The 16458-nt window shown below is 42.6% G+C and overlaps 1 protein-coding gene across 2 annotated transcripts in view; it reads right to left on the bottom strand.

Moving 5' to 3' along the window:
- The window catches only part of adgrv1 (adhesion G protein-coupled receptor V1), a 135091-nt gene that overhangs the window by 86656 nt on the left and 31977 nt on the right, over positions 1-16458 (bottom strand). The window contains exons 10-30 of one of the 2 annotated variants that reach the window (XM_054731434.2): positions 15286-15612; positions 14742-14918; positions 14415-14638; positions 14219-14251; positions 13368-13494; positions 12167-12352; positions 11806-11986; positions 11439-11602; positions 11213-11336; positions 10857-11117; positions 9537-9663; positions 9228-9451; positions 8339-9073; positions 5841-6214; positions 4201-4371; positions 3684-3864; positions 2045-2238; positions 1833-1962; positions 986-1066; positions 474-613; positions 37-402 (exon numbers count right to left, since the gene is read on the bottom strand). In XM_054731434.2, the coding sequence (XP_054587409.2) occupies positions 37-402; positions 474-613; positions 986-1066; positions 1833-1962; positions 2045-2238; positions 3684-3864; positions 4201-4371; positions 5841-6214; positions 8339-9073; positions 9228-9451; positions 9537-9663; positions 10857-11117; positions 11213-11336; positions 11439-11602; positions 11806-11986; positions 12167-12352; positions 13368-13494; positions 14219-14251; positions 14415-14638; positions 14742-14918; positions 15286-15612 (4527 nt within the window). The remainder of the gene's footprint in view (positions 1-36; positions 403-473; positions 614-985; positions 1067-1832; positions 1963-2044; positions 2239-3683; positions 3865-4200; positions 4372-5840; positions 6215-8338; positions 9074-9227; positions 9452-9536; positions 9664-10856; positions 11118-11212; positions 11337-11438; positions 11603-11805; positions 11987-12166; positions 12353-13367; positions 13495-14218; positions 14252-14414; positions 14639-14741; positions 14919-15285; positions 15613-16458) is intronic. The other variant, XM_015972410.3, reaches the window with a different exon arrangement.

The following is a 16458-nucleotide window of genomic DNA, read 5'->3' as shown; positions in this document are numbered from 1 at the left end:
TTGTTTTTGTTTTAAGTTTTCTGCGCTTGGACACACCTGACCCATCAAGCCTCTCTGTCGCTGGATACTGAGGGAGACAGCTACGTTAGCTTCAGGAACTCGAACAGACCGTGATGCATTGGCGAATACAAAAACACCATAAGGATCATCACTGGCGAGCACGGTCAGAGTGGCAGAAGATCTGGTGCCCAGACGACCATGTGAAACATTCACCAGAGACACGGTGTAACTCCTGTCCAATTCAGGGATCACATCCTGGGCCACACCAATGACCACATTTGCCGACCTCTGCCCGACACGAAAGGTGATGTTCCCAAATCTGCTGAGGAGCTGTCCCTGAGAGCTGGGATCAACCTCCCAGTACACAGTTACATTGGAAAGGTCACCAAAGGATCGGTCCACCTGAGAGAGAAGAGGTTTCGTAAGCATCACTGGGCATTTTAGAATTTGCGAGCAGTGCTTTTATCACTGACCTGCAGGATGATGGAGTCGTGTCCATCCTCAGGTTCTGTCCCATTAACAGACAGAGTGTGAGGACTGAAATCAAACACACCGTGAGCGTCGTCAGATGCAGCGATGGTGACCGTGATGCGAGATGCAGCTCCCAAGCTGACTGAACAAAAAATTACAGATCTATCTCACTTTGATTGCATGTTAGATCCCTTCAAATTGAAGAAAAGGAAAAGTCTTCGTCACAGAAAAGGGATGGATAGAGTACGTTTAGTGGTGTAACTTTAAACATGAAGGCTGAGACAAGAGTGTGGATATTATTTTAACGATAAATTTCGAGTAGGACAATGGATTCCTTCACTCTTTGGCTATGTGAAAGGTTATTTGCTTTTCCCACGTCAATCTCCCTGAATACTGGGCATCACTGGGGGAGACGGTATAACGCAAATAACACACACACATCTGAAGTGGAGTGGCATGCATAAGCAACAAAGAGTGGGAATAAAGGAAAGGGGAGAAGGAAGGAGATGCTTACCACGGTGGTGATGGGATGGTAGGAGGAAGTTATAGTCACTATCCCCACTACCACTCTCTTCACCATGCAGAAAACGATCCACTAACAGATCACAGGGGTCCACACCAGGTTAAATCCACACCAGATGAATAGAGGTCAGAGGGCAAATAGGAAGGAGTGTGGGAAGGTTGTCACACACGTAGATAAGTGGAAGCAAATAGGGCACCACATACAAAAACACACAAAAACCAGTGGTCATTTTAGCTACATACATACTGGAAAAACCTCTTTTAAAGACCAAGTTCACTCATTTTTTTCAAACAATTTGCAGCGGTCTCCAGTATAAATGAATGACTTGTGAGTCGATTTCTGAGGAAAAAAAGCTCCTGCGGTCCTATTTGAGGAACTAGAAGTGAGCAGAAAACAGCAGGATATTTGGACATCTCACATCTGATTGGCTAACAGCAACACAACTCTAATAATGACTGAGTATGTTTTGCAATGTTTATCTTTCATCTCCACAAACAACAGCCTGGAGGAATTCTGCTGTGTTGTGAAGTTGCAAATGCTAAAACTTAGCTTCTACAAGCCAAAACGTGCGCTCCCCTCTCCTGGATGCCAAATCAACAGCAGACTTCCCCGCTGTGAGCCAAGACGAGAGAGTCCATGAATGCTAATTTGAAAATCTGAGCATTTCCCTGTCTATTTCCTATCAGCAGCTATTGCAGGAAACAGGGGTAGAAGACTGTTTTTACATTTTTCCTGCATGTTAAACTCAGAGTGACCAATCATACTTCAAAAAGAACAAGTAAAAAAATGGTTTCTCAGTGAACTTGGCCTTTAAAGATTTGTTTTAAGAAAGTCTCACCTCCACCATCAACATTGTAAAGCTCTACTCTAAAAATCTTCTCCAGTTCAGGAACAGGATTGTCTACAAGGGTCACATTGATGAACTTTAACCTCTCTCCTGGAAGGAAGTCCAACACGCCATCTGAGTCCTGGCAAGAAATTAATTCAAACAAACGTTAACATATTCACACACAAGAATCACTAGGAGGAAGAACACTGGTGGAAAATGACCTCGTAGTCTTCTGGGCTGGCTGCTGTGAAAGGGATTGTCCTGTATCCCACCATGATCCGGCCCAAAAGGCCTTGGGCCCTGGCCACTGGGAGATGAATCTGTCCATCCTCCTCATTAACAGTGATGTGGACGGGTTCTAATATTGGAGGGATCAAACCCTCCGGTGGAAGCCTTGGCTGAAACTGCAGCAGGCCTAAACAAAATAAGAGTGCATGTGTTCATGTGACCACAACGTACTACTAAACAGGTTAAATGCCCTGGCTGGGATTTCAGGTTCTGCTCTAGACTGGCTCTCTTCCTATCTCACTAACAGAACATTCACAGTGAAGTCAGAAACCTTCTCTTCAGACACTGCCTCTCTAACATGCGGGGTTCCACAAGGTTCAGTTCTAGGGCCTCTACTATTCGCATTCTATATCCTTCCTCTAGCTGGCATCATTCAACCTTTCCCAGACATCTCCTACCACATCTACGCTGACGATATACAGCTCTATATGTCCTTTATGCCACACCAGTTGGACAGGCTGGCCACCCTTGTACTCTGCCTGACCCAGATCAGTAACTGGCTGTCCAGCAACTTTCTTGTTCTCAACGCCAACAAGACAGAGACCCTGATCTCTGCACCCCCAGAACTTCAACCAAAAATCGAGCAGGAAATTGCCTCCTTTTGCCCATCAGCCAAGGCCAACATTAGAAACCTGGGAGTTATTTTTGATCCCGTTTTAAGTTTAGACTCACACGTCAAAACCATCTCCCGCTCTTGTTTCTTTCAACTGAGAAACATTTCAAAAGTCCGTAAACTGGTTTCTACTGCAGATCTGGAAAAAATAATCCATGCCTTTGTGTCATCACGCTTAGACTACTGTAACGCTCTTTTTACTGGTCTCAGCAAAACCTCCCTCTCACGCCTTCAAGCCATCCAAAATGCAGCAGCCAGACTCCTAACCAAATCCAGCAGACAAGCTCACATCACTCCAGTTTTACAGTCCCTCCACTGGCTCCCGGTAGAATTTAGAATACAGTTTAAAGTTTTAGTGCTGACCTATAGAGCTCTTAATAACCAGACTCCAAACTATTTATCTGAGCTTTTATCCCCACACACCACTTCACAGAACCTCCGATCCACATCTGAAAACCTCCTGGCTGTTCCTCGAACCAGACTAAAAACCAAAGGGGACAGGGTCTTTCAGTCTATTGCCCCCAGACTTTGGAACAGTCTGCCTTCAAATCTCCGTCTCTTGAAATTTGTAGAGGTCTTCAAAAAACATCTTAAAACTCACCTTTTCATCCAGGCATTCCCCCGCTAAATATTCTAAAAGATGGCTTTGTTCTTGTTCACACCTTGACTTTGTTTTTACTCCTGATTCTGGTTACTGTTGTTGTCACTGCTATTGTTTTTATGATGTTTTTATTGGTTTGAGGTATTTGCCCTGATTTTACTCATGTTGTACAGCACTTTGTGATTTATATCTGTGAAAGGCGCTATATAAATAAACTTTACTTACTTACTTACTTCATTTATCAAAAAACACAGAAAAGGTAGCAAGGAACAAAGAGCAATTAACAAATATAAATAACCTGTACCTTCATGAAAATACAGCATTTGTAAAACAACAATGCATTTTTCAGAATAAATACCATATGGATGGTCACTTGCTGTGACAGTGACTGTATTAACAGATTTGTTGGGATCAATGCTAGCTCCACTGGTGGGGGTGGAGCCTGGCTTCCCGTCACCAGACTCTGCTGACACCAGGGTTACATGAAAAGACTCTGCAAGCTCTGGGAGGTTATCATCAAACACCAGCAGGTTCAGGGCCTGAGGGAAAGAGTAGCACACATTAGCTTTTCTACTATATGGGTTACTTAGTTTAAAAGAGCTGATCAAAGTTAGTTTTTAGAAACAGAAGCAATTGTTTTTGACCCAGTCCCTAATTGTTTATCTTTACCAACCTCTAGGAGGGGCTGTTCATCAAGAAACAAGACAGCTGGATAACTGTAACACCATTGATGATCAGTTATTTACCAAGCATTAAAAGTTTTACTGTGTATAAATGCAATGCACTATATTTCCCTAAGACTAGTTTAAGTTTAAAGTGCAAACTAAAGGCCACCCAGAGGGGCTTTCGCCACCTCATGTAAGATGTGCACCCACCTCTGAGCGATGTCCAGGCATGAAAAGCACAGACCCAGTTGCATTAACAAAATCTTGATAAGCTGAGCTGTTACTTCCCAGTTGTGTGACGGTATAGTTTACATTAACATGAGCCAGAGACCCCCGAGTGCGTTCAATCGTACAGGAGACGGTAGAGCCTTCTTCAGTGGTCTGTTGGAATATACACATCGATTAAAGCACGCTAAGGATCAACGGAAAATGCCATGAATACCATTTGGATATATGACTGTCCGTTTACAGTGGCTTGTTATAATTGCAATAGCTTTACTATTTTTGGATTAACCAAATCTAACAGTAACATTTTTGATATAAAAAACAAATACTGGAACGCAGATCTCCAGATGGTTAGATAAAATAGAGGCATTCTGGTTCTGATGGAATGCCATCTTCAAGCCCACCATCTGTTGTGTCAATGGAAATGTGGAGCAAGCATCTCCCATTTCCAGTGATGGAACTCCAGATCCACTTCCACAGGAATGCCCTGACTCACAGACCAGCTGTCGCTTCACCTGAGATGGCCCAGCAAGAGAGCACACTCATCCAATATGACTGAAAAGAGGCAGCATGCTCTCTCTGCAGCCAAGCATGCAGAGGTATAAAATATGCATCAGGACAGGAGCCGGCAAACCAATGGGTTTATATTACATGTGTTTCTATCTATGCATTTACTATGTAGGCAGTTGGTGATGGTATTCAAAACAACACAAGCACTTTGGGGGTCCATGTATCTTGAGAAGATAATAAATTACGTTGTGTATTGAAACAGGATGGTCAACTAAATGTCACCAACTCATAGCAACATAGTCTACTGTTGAGCCTCATCTCGACAACTGATTTTAAATGGTAAATGGTAAATGGCCTGTATTTGATATAGCGCCTTCTAGAGTCCTGGAACCCCCCAAGGCGCTTTACAACACAATCAGTCATTCACCCATTCACACACACATTCACACTCTGGTGGGGATGAGCTACAATGTAGCCACAGCTGCCCTGGGGCGCACTGACAGAGGCGAGGCTGCCGAGCACTGGTGCCACCAGTCCCTCCGACCACCACCAGCAGGCAATGTGGGTTAAGTGTCTTGCCCAAGGACACAACGACAGCGACAGACTGAGCAGGGCTCGAACCTGCAACCTTCCCATTATGGGACGAGCACTTAACTCCTGTGCCACCGTCGCCCCCAAGCGTTTTAAAGCAAAACGCATCTGATAAAGAAAGACTCAACTAAAATCCCTACACCACCTTTGGAGGAAGCCAAGCTCAGAGCATCACTTCAGTGATACAGTACCATCCCTATAGTCAAACACGAGTGTGGCAGCACCGTGCTATGGGAACGGTTTTCTGTAACAAGGCTGGAAGATAAGCCAAAACAAAGAAGAAAATCAGATTCTTACAAATCACAATTTCAGTTCCAACCACGAAACAAACTAACAAGAACATATCAAACAAACTTTAAGATATGTTAAAAATGCAAGAAGATCAAGCAGACCTGAACTCAGAGAAACCTGGGTCTAGAAACGAAGCTGCATTGATGCTTCTCATTCAGCCTGATTGAAGCTTAAAGCTTTCTGCCAGGATAGGGTTAGGGTTATCAATCAACGATGTAAATACTGTTTCTTACATCTGGTATGCAGGGACCAGTGAATCCAAACAATCCATTGGCATTGTCACTTTTCATGATGCGTAAAACAGCAGTGGGTTTGGGAAATGGAAGACGTGCTCCACCCTGCACGGCCACCAACTGGAGATAGAACACCTCCTCTCCTTCCACCTCGTTATCATCCAAGACCTCCACCACAAACGACTTCTGCCTCTCGTCCTGCCGGTAGCGCAGGTACCCTGAGATAGTCCGCAGGTCTGTTTTAGGAGGCTGATTGTGGAGCTCGTGGATCTGGCTGCTGTTAAGCTTGGTATGATACAGGCGGACATCTTGGAGAAGGCCAGTGTAGCGCTGATCACCTACAACGTCGGAGCCAATGAACACCAAAGAAGGTCCTAGAGAAAAAAAAACATAAAATATTGCATTTTTTTTTTAATATTATTAACATAAAGCATTCAATAATGAATAGAATCCTCATCATTTTTACAAATAAATAGAGAAAATATATAATGGGACATGCAAGTAGCTCAATGATGTGATAGTTTATGGCCCATGGGGTTTGTATGGGGTTTCATATGGGCCATTCCCATCTGTACCGGGTCGGCCCGGGCTGGGTAACGTAGGTTGTTTACATATCTGGGTGGCCTGGTATTTTTCCGGGCCAACCAAGGCTCATTCTCAGCCCTCTTCTCGAGGGGGTCTGCTTCAGGCCGACCAGGGCCAACACACCCACTGCTGACAGCAAATTCACACCTTCCATTAGAGCAAGCCTCTGATTGGTGGGTAGAATCAGCCCACATGGGCTTAAGACAAGGATGTGTGGAATCAACCGGGCCAGGCTGGGGCCGACTGGGGCTACCCGGCCCGGGCCAACCCGGTACAGATGGGAAAGGCCCATTAGACCCTTTCAAAAGTAAAGATGGACCAAACCCCCTGTTTTCTAGATGCTGTTAGTTGAAACTCTTGCATTGTTTCCATGCTTTACTATAAATTTGGCAATGACACCCAGACACATGGTTATTTATGGTAATTTTTATCTAAGATAAAAAAACTGAAATCTTTCAATGTTTCCACTTTTGTTTAAGACATGCTAACAGCTAAAAAGTTCCATAACTTCACTATAATTAGACATTTGACTTGATTTGCCAGCTAAAGAAAACAATTATCATGTGAGACACCTATTATTAATGGTCAAACTAATGTGGTTGCTTTGATTTTAATGAGCTGGGATCACAAGGAGAATCTTGATTAAGGCCACCAGATGCCCAGATCCAGCACCTTCTCGTTACTTATTTACACACTTACACCTCTCATTCCAATTACTTCCTGTACTTGCATATAAAATGCAGCCAGTCTCCAAGAGTCAGCAAAATAGCTCATCTGTGAGCTGAGACTCCTGTTGTAAACAATTAGATTATTTTATCTAAATGAGCGTTGACAGGAAGCTGCCAGAGAGGCTTGAGGGTATTTCTCCTCAGATCTTTTGGGCAAATACAGGCTATTGTCTGTGATCATTATAAGACTGACTGATTCTCTTCAGTGTTAATAATGACATACAATGACAAGGCTACGCAGCCACTCAAGCATTGCAAAGCCCCAGTGGTGCAGAACAAAGAGGTGGCAACTGAATTGTTCATGAGGGTGACAGTTCACATACATCTACTGTAAATGTAAGACCAAGGGCTCCTACAATGTGTGTGAAATGACAGACAACTAAGAAACCACCTATCCTGAAAACCATTTAAAATAACTGAAAGCACATTTAATTATAAACAACTTCCCTCAAAGTATCTTAAATGTTTAACCTGCAGCTCAAGTGACCTCTAATGCAAAACAGATTTATGAATTCAATAGATTGGTGAGATCTGACCAATAAAAGCTGTCATAGCAAATTTGGAAAACAAGTGCGCCTAAAACATTGTTGGCTCTTGAAAACCTTCTAATATTGTATAGCCATAAATAAACTGTTGAGATTTAAAAAAAAAGTTGTTCTCTTGCATTTGTCTAAAAACCAACACCAATAACACAGTTCAGACCGAAAGCAACTACTGGACCATCTGGTTGTCGGATTTGCCGAACGCCACACTTCCCTGAGTCCTCCATTCATTACGCACTTGCATATTAAGCAATAGAACACCACCGGTGTGAGGTTTTCCGCTCAGTAATATCAGAGAAGAAGAAACAAGAAACCGCTTCAGCTTTAGAACAAACCAGAGTCCCAAAAATTAAAACACCATTTGAAGTCACAGACAACAAAACAGGGTTGGACCTAAAAATGGCGACTGGTGTTTAGCTCTATGTTGTTTCTTCTGGTAATGTGGGTTTCTGGTTCTGGAAGTTGCGGGTCCAAGGAAAATACCCAAGGGGAGGGGTGAATGTTCCAAGAACGTGTCTGCGTTCAAAACCCAGCATGGTTACAGATTAGCCATAATAACTTTAAAGCCATGCAAAAAAGTAAAAAAAAAAACAGTTGCACCGTTTATAATTACATATTGAATTTGCATCATAAAGCAACTCACCATCATTGATGCCTTCTCCTTTTATGCTCTTCAGTCCACCAGGTATAGGGGCCCCATTCAAAAGGAGCTCAACTATCCCATCATCACATGTTATGATGACATTCAGCCATGTGTTGTCATCCACAAACTTCTCTGCGGTTGCTCTGGCCACTTGGGTATTGTTTGAACCCATCGCTGTATAGTACAGCATCACTGTAACATGCGACGCATTGGTGTGGACCTTCACTCCATAATAAAGGCTCCCATTTCTGATCCCCTTTGACATTATGAAGCCATCAGTGTTCTGCTTGGGCACCAGCCAAGCAGAGAAGGTAAAGTTACCAATAGCGGCAGGTGAATCTTCAAGAGAGATGGTCCCATAAGCTCCTGGATGCCCAGAGAAAAACCTAGCATCTGTGCCTGAGTGGCGTCTCCTGTCGTAAGGTCTGAGCTCAACTTCATCAGGAAAAGAACCGAGGAGCAGCAGGTCATCCATGAGGGGAAGCCCCTGTGGGAAGCGATCAGACACAATCTCCCAGGAAACTCTCACGTCACCAAAAGTGCCCTGCTGTCGGAGAATGGTGTACGATGTGACATCGGTCATATCATCTTTAGAGAGGACATCTTCAGCTACTTCTTGGTCCAAGTTGGTGGGAGCAATAGCAAAGACACCAAATGGGTCATCGTTGAAGGGGATGAGAACAGAAGCGTTGAGAGAAGTCTTGGCTAGTTTTCCACCCTCTCCTGGGTAACCACCTTGAATAAATTATGGACAAAAGTTCAAAAGTTTCAAAGATCATTTTAAATTATTTATTAGATGACAATTAAGTAAACAATTGTATGAATAAGCTTGACTTAAATGTTTGCAATACAATTTAAGTCGGTAGAATTAAAGTTACAATGTACTCACCTGAAACATTTACCAGCCTCAGGACATAAAACTCATTAAACTCTGGAAGCTTATCAGAGATGGCCTTCAGGACAATGGGCTTGCTTTTTTCACCTGTAGTAAAGGTGATGGACCCTGATATGTTTATAAACTCCTGGTTCTCCTCCAGAGGAGTTACAGAGTCATTGGCAAACAGCTGCCAGAAGACTGTTACATTACCAAAATGTCCCCTTGCTCGTAAAACACTATAACCAAAGAAAAAGGAAAAACAAGCATTAGGTTACAAGTATAACCTCTTAAAATCTAGACTTCAAAATGAAATAACCTTACAAGAAATTATTGGATTTGCCCTCTTCGACAGGTTTTTCTACAGTTTCCAAAGAGAAAATTCCATTTGCATCATCGTTGGCCTCAATCACCACCGTAGCTGTGTGTGCTCCGTACACAACAGCATCACCTGTGAAGCACGTAAATCATCAAATTAGATCTCAACCTAAAATGCAGCTGTATGAATAAACAGGCAGATAGAACTACAAGGACTCCGCGAACATTGTTGGAACCATTGCTATGTAAATTCCATGCACTAGAGGGGGGTTGTCTCATTCACACAACATCCCATCATCAGCATACCATAACTATGGCAACAAGGCCCAGGAAAGTCTAGAAACAAAAAAATGCTTCTAGAGAAGGTGAGGTATGATGCCTTTTATATTATTGGGGGACTGGATGGTAAATTGGAGCTGCTAAATCTCCTGTATTACTTTATGTGTCCACAGACTTCAAGAGCATTATATTTGAGTAGAAGTCAGTAAAGTTGGGTGTTTTGAGTCTTAGTCTGATTTCTGATAAATAAACTGTTGCAAGGACCTACTCAACTTTTACTACTGAGTGAATCTGAATGATGGGGGTACCATTTTCAATAACTTTTCTATACATAGACAAACACGACCTGTACAGTATTTGTCTTCTCCTTTCTAAAAAGAAATTAGCCGCTGATGCAGATTATCTTGATGACAGAAAAGATGCCTTTAAATTAAAATTAACAGTTATTCAGCCTTCCTAATGTAAAACGTATGACAGGATAATTAAAAGTGAACATCAGTATGAATAGGACCTTTTATACCTGAACACTTTATATATCTGCTTCATCAAAATATTAAATTCTCAAATTTTCTCAGAATTTTTAAAAATTTTGAACAGTTATGAAATAATCTAAGAACAAAAGTATATTTTCATAGCATGAACCACTTTGTGATCATATAATTTTTATACGCTAAAAGATAATCTCGGTGACAATGTTTTATTGTACTGAAATAATCTACTGAAATGGAATATTACTCAAAAATATTTATATTTAAAGGGAATGAAAATTGCCTTCCAGGTGTTTGTGCGTCTGTTCCCAATAAAGAAGTAGATTAAGCATATTAACAACATATTTGAATAATATTGTAAAAACATTAATAATCATTAATCAAAAAGCCTCTTTTAGAGACTTTAACCAGTCTCTCTGAGGCAAATCACCCAGGTTAACACTAATGGAACCCACAGATTTCATAGTAATTTTTTCATAATGCGTTATCTGATCAACTTTATTTCAGTACTTTTCTGTTTTACTTTCTCTCGCCCCTTCCAAAGGAAGCCTGAACTTACCTGTAGCATTATAGAGAACAATGTAAAACAGTTCATCAGTCTCAGGTGTGTCATCATCTTTAATAGCCACAGAGATGTTCTTCATCCATTCCCCCACATTGTACACCAACAATGTGTCATTAGTTAGAACTGTGAGGTCATCAGGTAAAGCACCGCCATACGCCACTTGGTACATCACTGAAGCGACATAGTCAGCTTGACCGGCCCTCAGGACAGTGAAGTTGGCCACGCCCCCTTCATGGACACACACCATGGTGGGTTCTGAGGTGGAAGGGGTAGAAAGGGTCACATAAGAGAGATGGCTGGTTAATTGTAGCTGTGATGGCTGTTCAGATGGTCCACCATAGATATATTACCAGAAAAGTAAATGGGGTCATCGTTCTTATTGATCCATAAATTAGCTCTGAGTATGGTTCCCAGCCTTGCTCCACCGGTTGCATTTGATAGGATAATGGTGAAATTCTCCATGTCTTCTGGGATCTTATGCAACAAAAAGTACAAAAAAAACAAAAAAACATTAGAGCTGAAAAAGAAGCAACCATGATGACTGAGCACTTTTACAAATTGAGTTGAACATCTTACCTCATCGGCTACAGAAAAGACTGTGAGGTTTTTCAGGTACTCTCCTTCCCTGAAGGTAATGTTTCCCTGGAGGGGGGTAACGTCCCTGTTCAGGAGCGGCTCCACGAACCATGAAACTGACACTTGCTCAAAGTGGCCCCTGTTCCTCACTATGGGATATACCGCTGTAGGAATTGAACAGAGATCAGTTAATGAATGTTTTTTTTTATGAACTGGAGCTTTATGATTTGTGGTTTCTTGTCTTGTATAACTTTACACAAGGACTTACAACACAATTATTAATATTCAGTTTTAATTAACATGCATCTTACAACTATTTTTAAGATTCAATTCGACAAAAAAAAAGTATCAATATCCTTCTGTTTACCCTGGAAGATTGCATTCCCTTTGCTCTCATTGATGGTCACTGACAGCCCCGATTGGATGAACTCAATGACTCCAAAAGGGTCGTCGTTCTTCCTCACAGTGATGATGACCTCCTTGTGGTTGCCAAGACGACTGGGTGGAGTACTATAGCTGCTGAGTACTACAGAGTAAGTCTCATCAAGCTGCATGCACGTGGAGACATAACACAAACACAGATTTCATGGAAGTTAAAGACAAATAAAACATGTTTATGAATGAAATGAGGTGTGATGCTGCTGCAAGGTTAAAAGACTTTTGTATGTTGACAAACAGAACAGAAATGAAAACAAGAAACTAAATAGATGTGTTGGTTGTATTTGTACCTCAGGTATCCCATCAGGTATGGCGACCAGGGCCACAACCACATCTTTCTCTCCAGGTTTAAACTCCAGGATGCCCGTAGCGCCGTAGAACTCGGTGCTCCCTGAAGGCATCACGGCATATCGGATCAGCTGCTTCAGAAGTTGTCCCTGAGCTCTGACCACGTGCAGCTCCAAGGTCTCGCCCTCCTAGGGTTTTAAAATCAAAAGACCAAAAATGATCAATAAAAAATGTTGTCAACTATTAAAGAAATCACCAACACAAGTACCTAAAACTGATAACAGCACAAATACCTGAGATCTTAGAAATTCTTTAACAAATTTCACTCAAAATAACGTTTGGGAGGAAACGATTCTCAAAGATGCTTTAACATCACAATAAAACAAAATGCCGATATTCAATGCCAGTGCGGTCCAATCCTGGTCCTTGAAAGCCACCATCCTGCATGTTTTAGTGGTTTCTCTGCTCCAGCATTAATCAAATAAATCAATAAAAAGTATTTGTATAGCCCCTTCTACCAGCTTGACAAAGGCCCAAGGTGCTGCAGCACATAAAACATAGAAAGACACCACATTAGAAAAAAAAGAGATAAAAAAGCATAAAAGCAATAAAATAGAAAAACACAGGTGAAAACAAAAAAACAGGTAAAATACGAAAGCCAGTGTCAGTGATGTTGCTAACTAGAAAAAATGGGTTTTTAAGCGAGACCGAAACACCTGGTGAGATGGAGCTTGCTTTACTGTTACAGGGAGTTCATTCCAAATGGTTGGAGCCATTACTGAGAAGGACCGGTCCCCCCTTGATCTCAGTTTAGAGCGAGGGACTTCCAACAACTCCTGCCCAGCGAGCGAAGGGCTCAAGAGGGGACACACCTGTACAACAATGTAGCTAGACAGAGTGGGGCAGTGCCCTCATCACATAGAGAAGAATCTTGAATCTCAATCAGCATACCTGATTTAAACCACTAGCTGATGTATGTAGTAATACCCTACACTGATGAAAAGGCTTTTGTAGAACTCAAGGAGACACTGAACAAGTAAATTAACCATGAAATCAGGGATTTGAAACAGGGAAAAATAGATAAAGCAGGATAGAAGCTTTTCACTCTTTTTTGGAATGCACTGCACCTCTACTTACCACAAACTGGCCCTGGTCTGGAGAAAAACACAACTTTCAGGAATTGCACTATTGCACCATGCTTACATTGATAAACCATGGACCTCTGGAAAACTGGGAGAACTCAAATACTCCTCCTGGGTCATCGTTCTCCATGATGACAAGCTCTCTGCTGGTGAAGCCAGCCTTCAGGACCTGATTCTCCATGTTACTCCTGGCACAGAGAATCACAAAACCACACAAAAAAGCACATTATTTGTAAATCTGGCTGATTAAAAAAATATATCAATATAATACACATCAGGTGGATTTTGCAGCTGTTTCTGGGACCTTCACGTCAGCTGATAGTTGTCAGACACCACAAAATCCAAGCAGCAGGAACAAAAGCTAAATGGCTCAACTTGAACTCCTCAATGCATTCTTTGTATTGTCTGGTGCACATTCACTATTACCTCCATATGCCGAACTCCTGCTGTTCAAACCACTTTTAATAACAATGTCAATTAGCTGTGTGTCTGCGTCAGTATACCTCCACAGGGGTGTGTGTATTTGTGTGTACGCTGAGAAAACTGGAGCCAAACGAGCGTAATATAAAGGGTATTAAACAGAAGTGCCATACAAAGACAGACTGAAGCACTCCAAACAGTCACAGCAAAGGGGCTGCATGCATGGAAACACTGCCATCTTTAAAAGGCGACATAATCAAGGCTGGTTAAACTGGAGCAACAACACATTAGCACTCTATTTAGTCCTCCTCTGAAGGCAAAAAACCCTCTTTTTTTATTCAGCTTTTTTCCACACCATTGGAGAACCCCCCCCCTACCCAATCCCTGCCTTCCTCATCCCCGTCCCTAAACCCAGAAGTAGGCACTTCTCAGAAAAACACAGACCTGATTCAAGCCACACAAAGGCCCAGGTTCACTTCACTCTCCACTTACCCAAAGTACACTATAAAGTGTGCAGCCTCCACCCTGCAGGGGAGGAGTGGGATGCAGAGAAAGCCACAGTTCTCATCAGAACACAGACTGCAACTCCCACCCCAAACACTCTAAAAGACGTAATTCAAACTCACAACGCGAATACTTAAAAGTTCCACGAGAAAGATTCTTAGGGTCTGAGGTGCCTGTCCCCCACCTGTCAAGAGTAAGCAGCAAGGTCTCGTTGACTTCTGGGATGTCGTCAGCAAAGATGGTGAGATTGATGAAAGCATCACTCTGTCTGGAGAGGAAGACGACAGAGCCATTGAACGGCTTCAGGTCATTAGAAGTCACGTCTTCTCTATTGGCTCCGGTGGGATGAAGGCTCCAGAACACCACGGCCTGACCATCAGTTCCATCACGCCGCAGAGGGAGGCTAACCTGTACCAGACATCATTCCAATAAGCTTAAACACATAGTGATCTGCTGAACAAAAGCTTCTAATGTCCTAACACAAGTTAGAGCACAGATGTTCACATCTCACCGTGGTGGCGTTGCTGTCCTCTGGTTCATTCAGCACCACCGTGGTGTTGCTTGTAAAGCCGATTTCCCCGTTGGCGATGTCAGGGGTGACAGTCAGTGTCAGGTTTAGGGGTCCCCCAAACCTTGGGCTGTTTGAAGTAATCGCGGGACTGATGTCAACCAGATCCAATGTACTCAACTAGAAACAGTGGAAACGTAACAGCTTACGGAAGGCTCAAACAAGATAACAAGCTCATGTAACTAGGGCATGTTACGGTCAAAAATGACTTGTTGATGAAAGATGATCCCTGTTTGCATTTTCCCCCTTGTGCATAATTATGTAGTAGGTAATAAAAGCCAGAATATGTGTAAGAATCTGATGTTTGGACAGCTGGGCAAATCCCATAGAACCCTGCCAGACCTGAGTGCCAACGTCAAACCATTCACACATGCAAATAAGGCACTTAGACCTTGGACAGGGCTAACTTTGGGCTAAAACATGCAAACAAAAAGAAAAGAATGCATTTCTTTCAGAGGTTACCACAGCGTTGTCTCATACTTATTACCTGTATTAAGAAATGAGCTCCATTCTGCAGAAAGGCATCGTTCCTGATGGGCAGTATGACGCTGACCACGTGCTCACGGGAAAAGAGCACATTAATAGACCTGCTACCATTTAGAATTTGATCACGGGCCAGAGCTGGGTCTATCGGACCAGCAGGAATGTAGAGAGCGGTGAGGGTCATGGACACGTTCCCAAGCATACCGCCATCTCTCACCAAACTTAGCGACAGAAATCGACCTTCAGGTTCGCTCTGGATGCTCTGCTCCTTGGCTGGGTTAAACCGGAAAAGCCCATAGACATCATCACTGTCCTGGATGTAGAAGACCATCTTTCAAGGAAGACAGGGAAAAAAAGTAGAAAAGCTTTTTGTTATTAAGTGGAAGTCTGACCATTCTTCATGCTTTAAAAGCCTAATTCAAATGAATATGCAGGTTTATTTTAAATTACATTTGAGGAATCGTTGAGGTTTTCTGTTTTTGTGAAGCTCTGGTTATATATATATTTTTTTTTACTTTTTTAGTGAAAGAAATAGAAATGAGAAGCAAGTAACCAAAAGAGGAAAAAAGATGAGGCTAAAAACTGAAAAACCAGAGCTGTGAGCTAACTTTAGAGCGGCATCCTCTTTAATTAACTCTCCTAAGACTGCTAAAGTAGTTTCCACAAGCGTTGAACTGCGGGATGTTCACTTCTCTGGAGCATAATGTGTCTGGTGAGTGTCACATAAATACCAGCTGATTCAGAGCTCACTTTATGTGCATGCATTCATCTTTATGTCCTGTGTTTCATCACCATTGCTTTATTATTCTTAGACAAATATTTACTAAGAGCGACGGTGGCACAGGAGTTAAGTGCTCGCCCCGTAATCGGAAGGTTGCAGGTTCGAGCCCCGCTCAGTCTGTCGCTGTCGTTGTGTCCTTGGGCAAGACACTTAACCCACATTGCCTGCTGGTGGTGGTTGGAGGGACTGGTGGCGCCAGTGCTCGGCAGCCTCGCCTCTGTCAGTGCGCCCCAGGGCAGCTGTGGCTACATTGTAGCTCATCCCCACCAGTGTGTGAATGTGTGTGTGAATGGGTGAATGACTGATTGTGTTGTAAAGCGCCTTGGGGGGTTCCAGGACTCTAGAAGGTGCTATATCAAATACAGGCCATTCATTATTTGCTTTGTGCAGATAGCA

The sequence above is a fragment of the Nothobranchius furzeri genome, chromosome 17, assembly GCF_043380555.1.
Source record: "Nothobranchius furzeri strain GRZ-AD chromosome 17, NfurGRZ-RIMD1, whole genome shotgun sequence".
NCBI classification, from domain to species: domain Eukaryota; kingdom Metazoa; phylum Chordata; class Actinopteri; order Cyprinodontiformes; family Nothobranchiidae; genus Nothobranchius; species Nothobranchius furzeri.
This window is presented reverse-complemented; position numbering and strand designations above follow the sequence as displayed.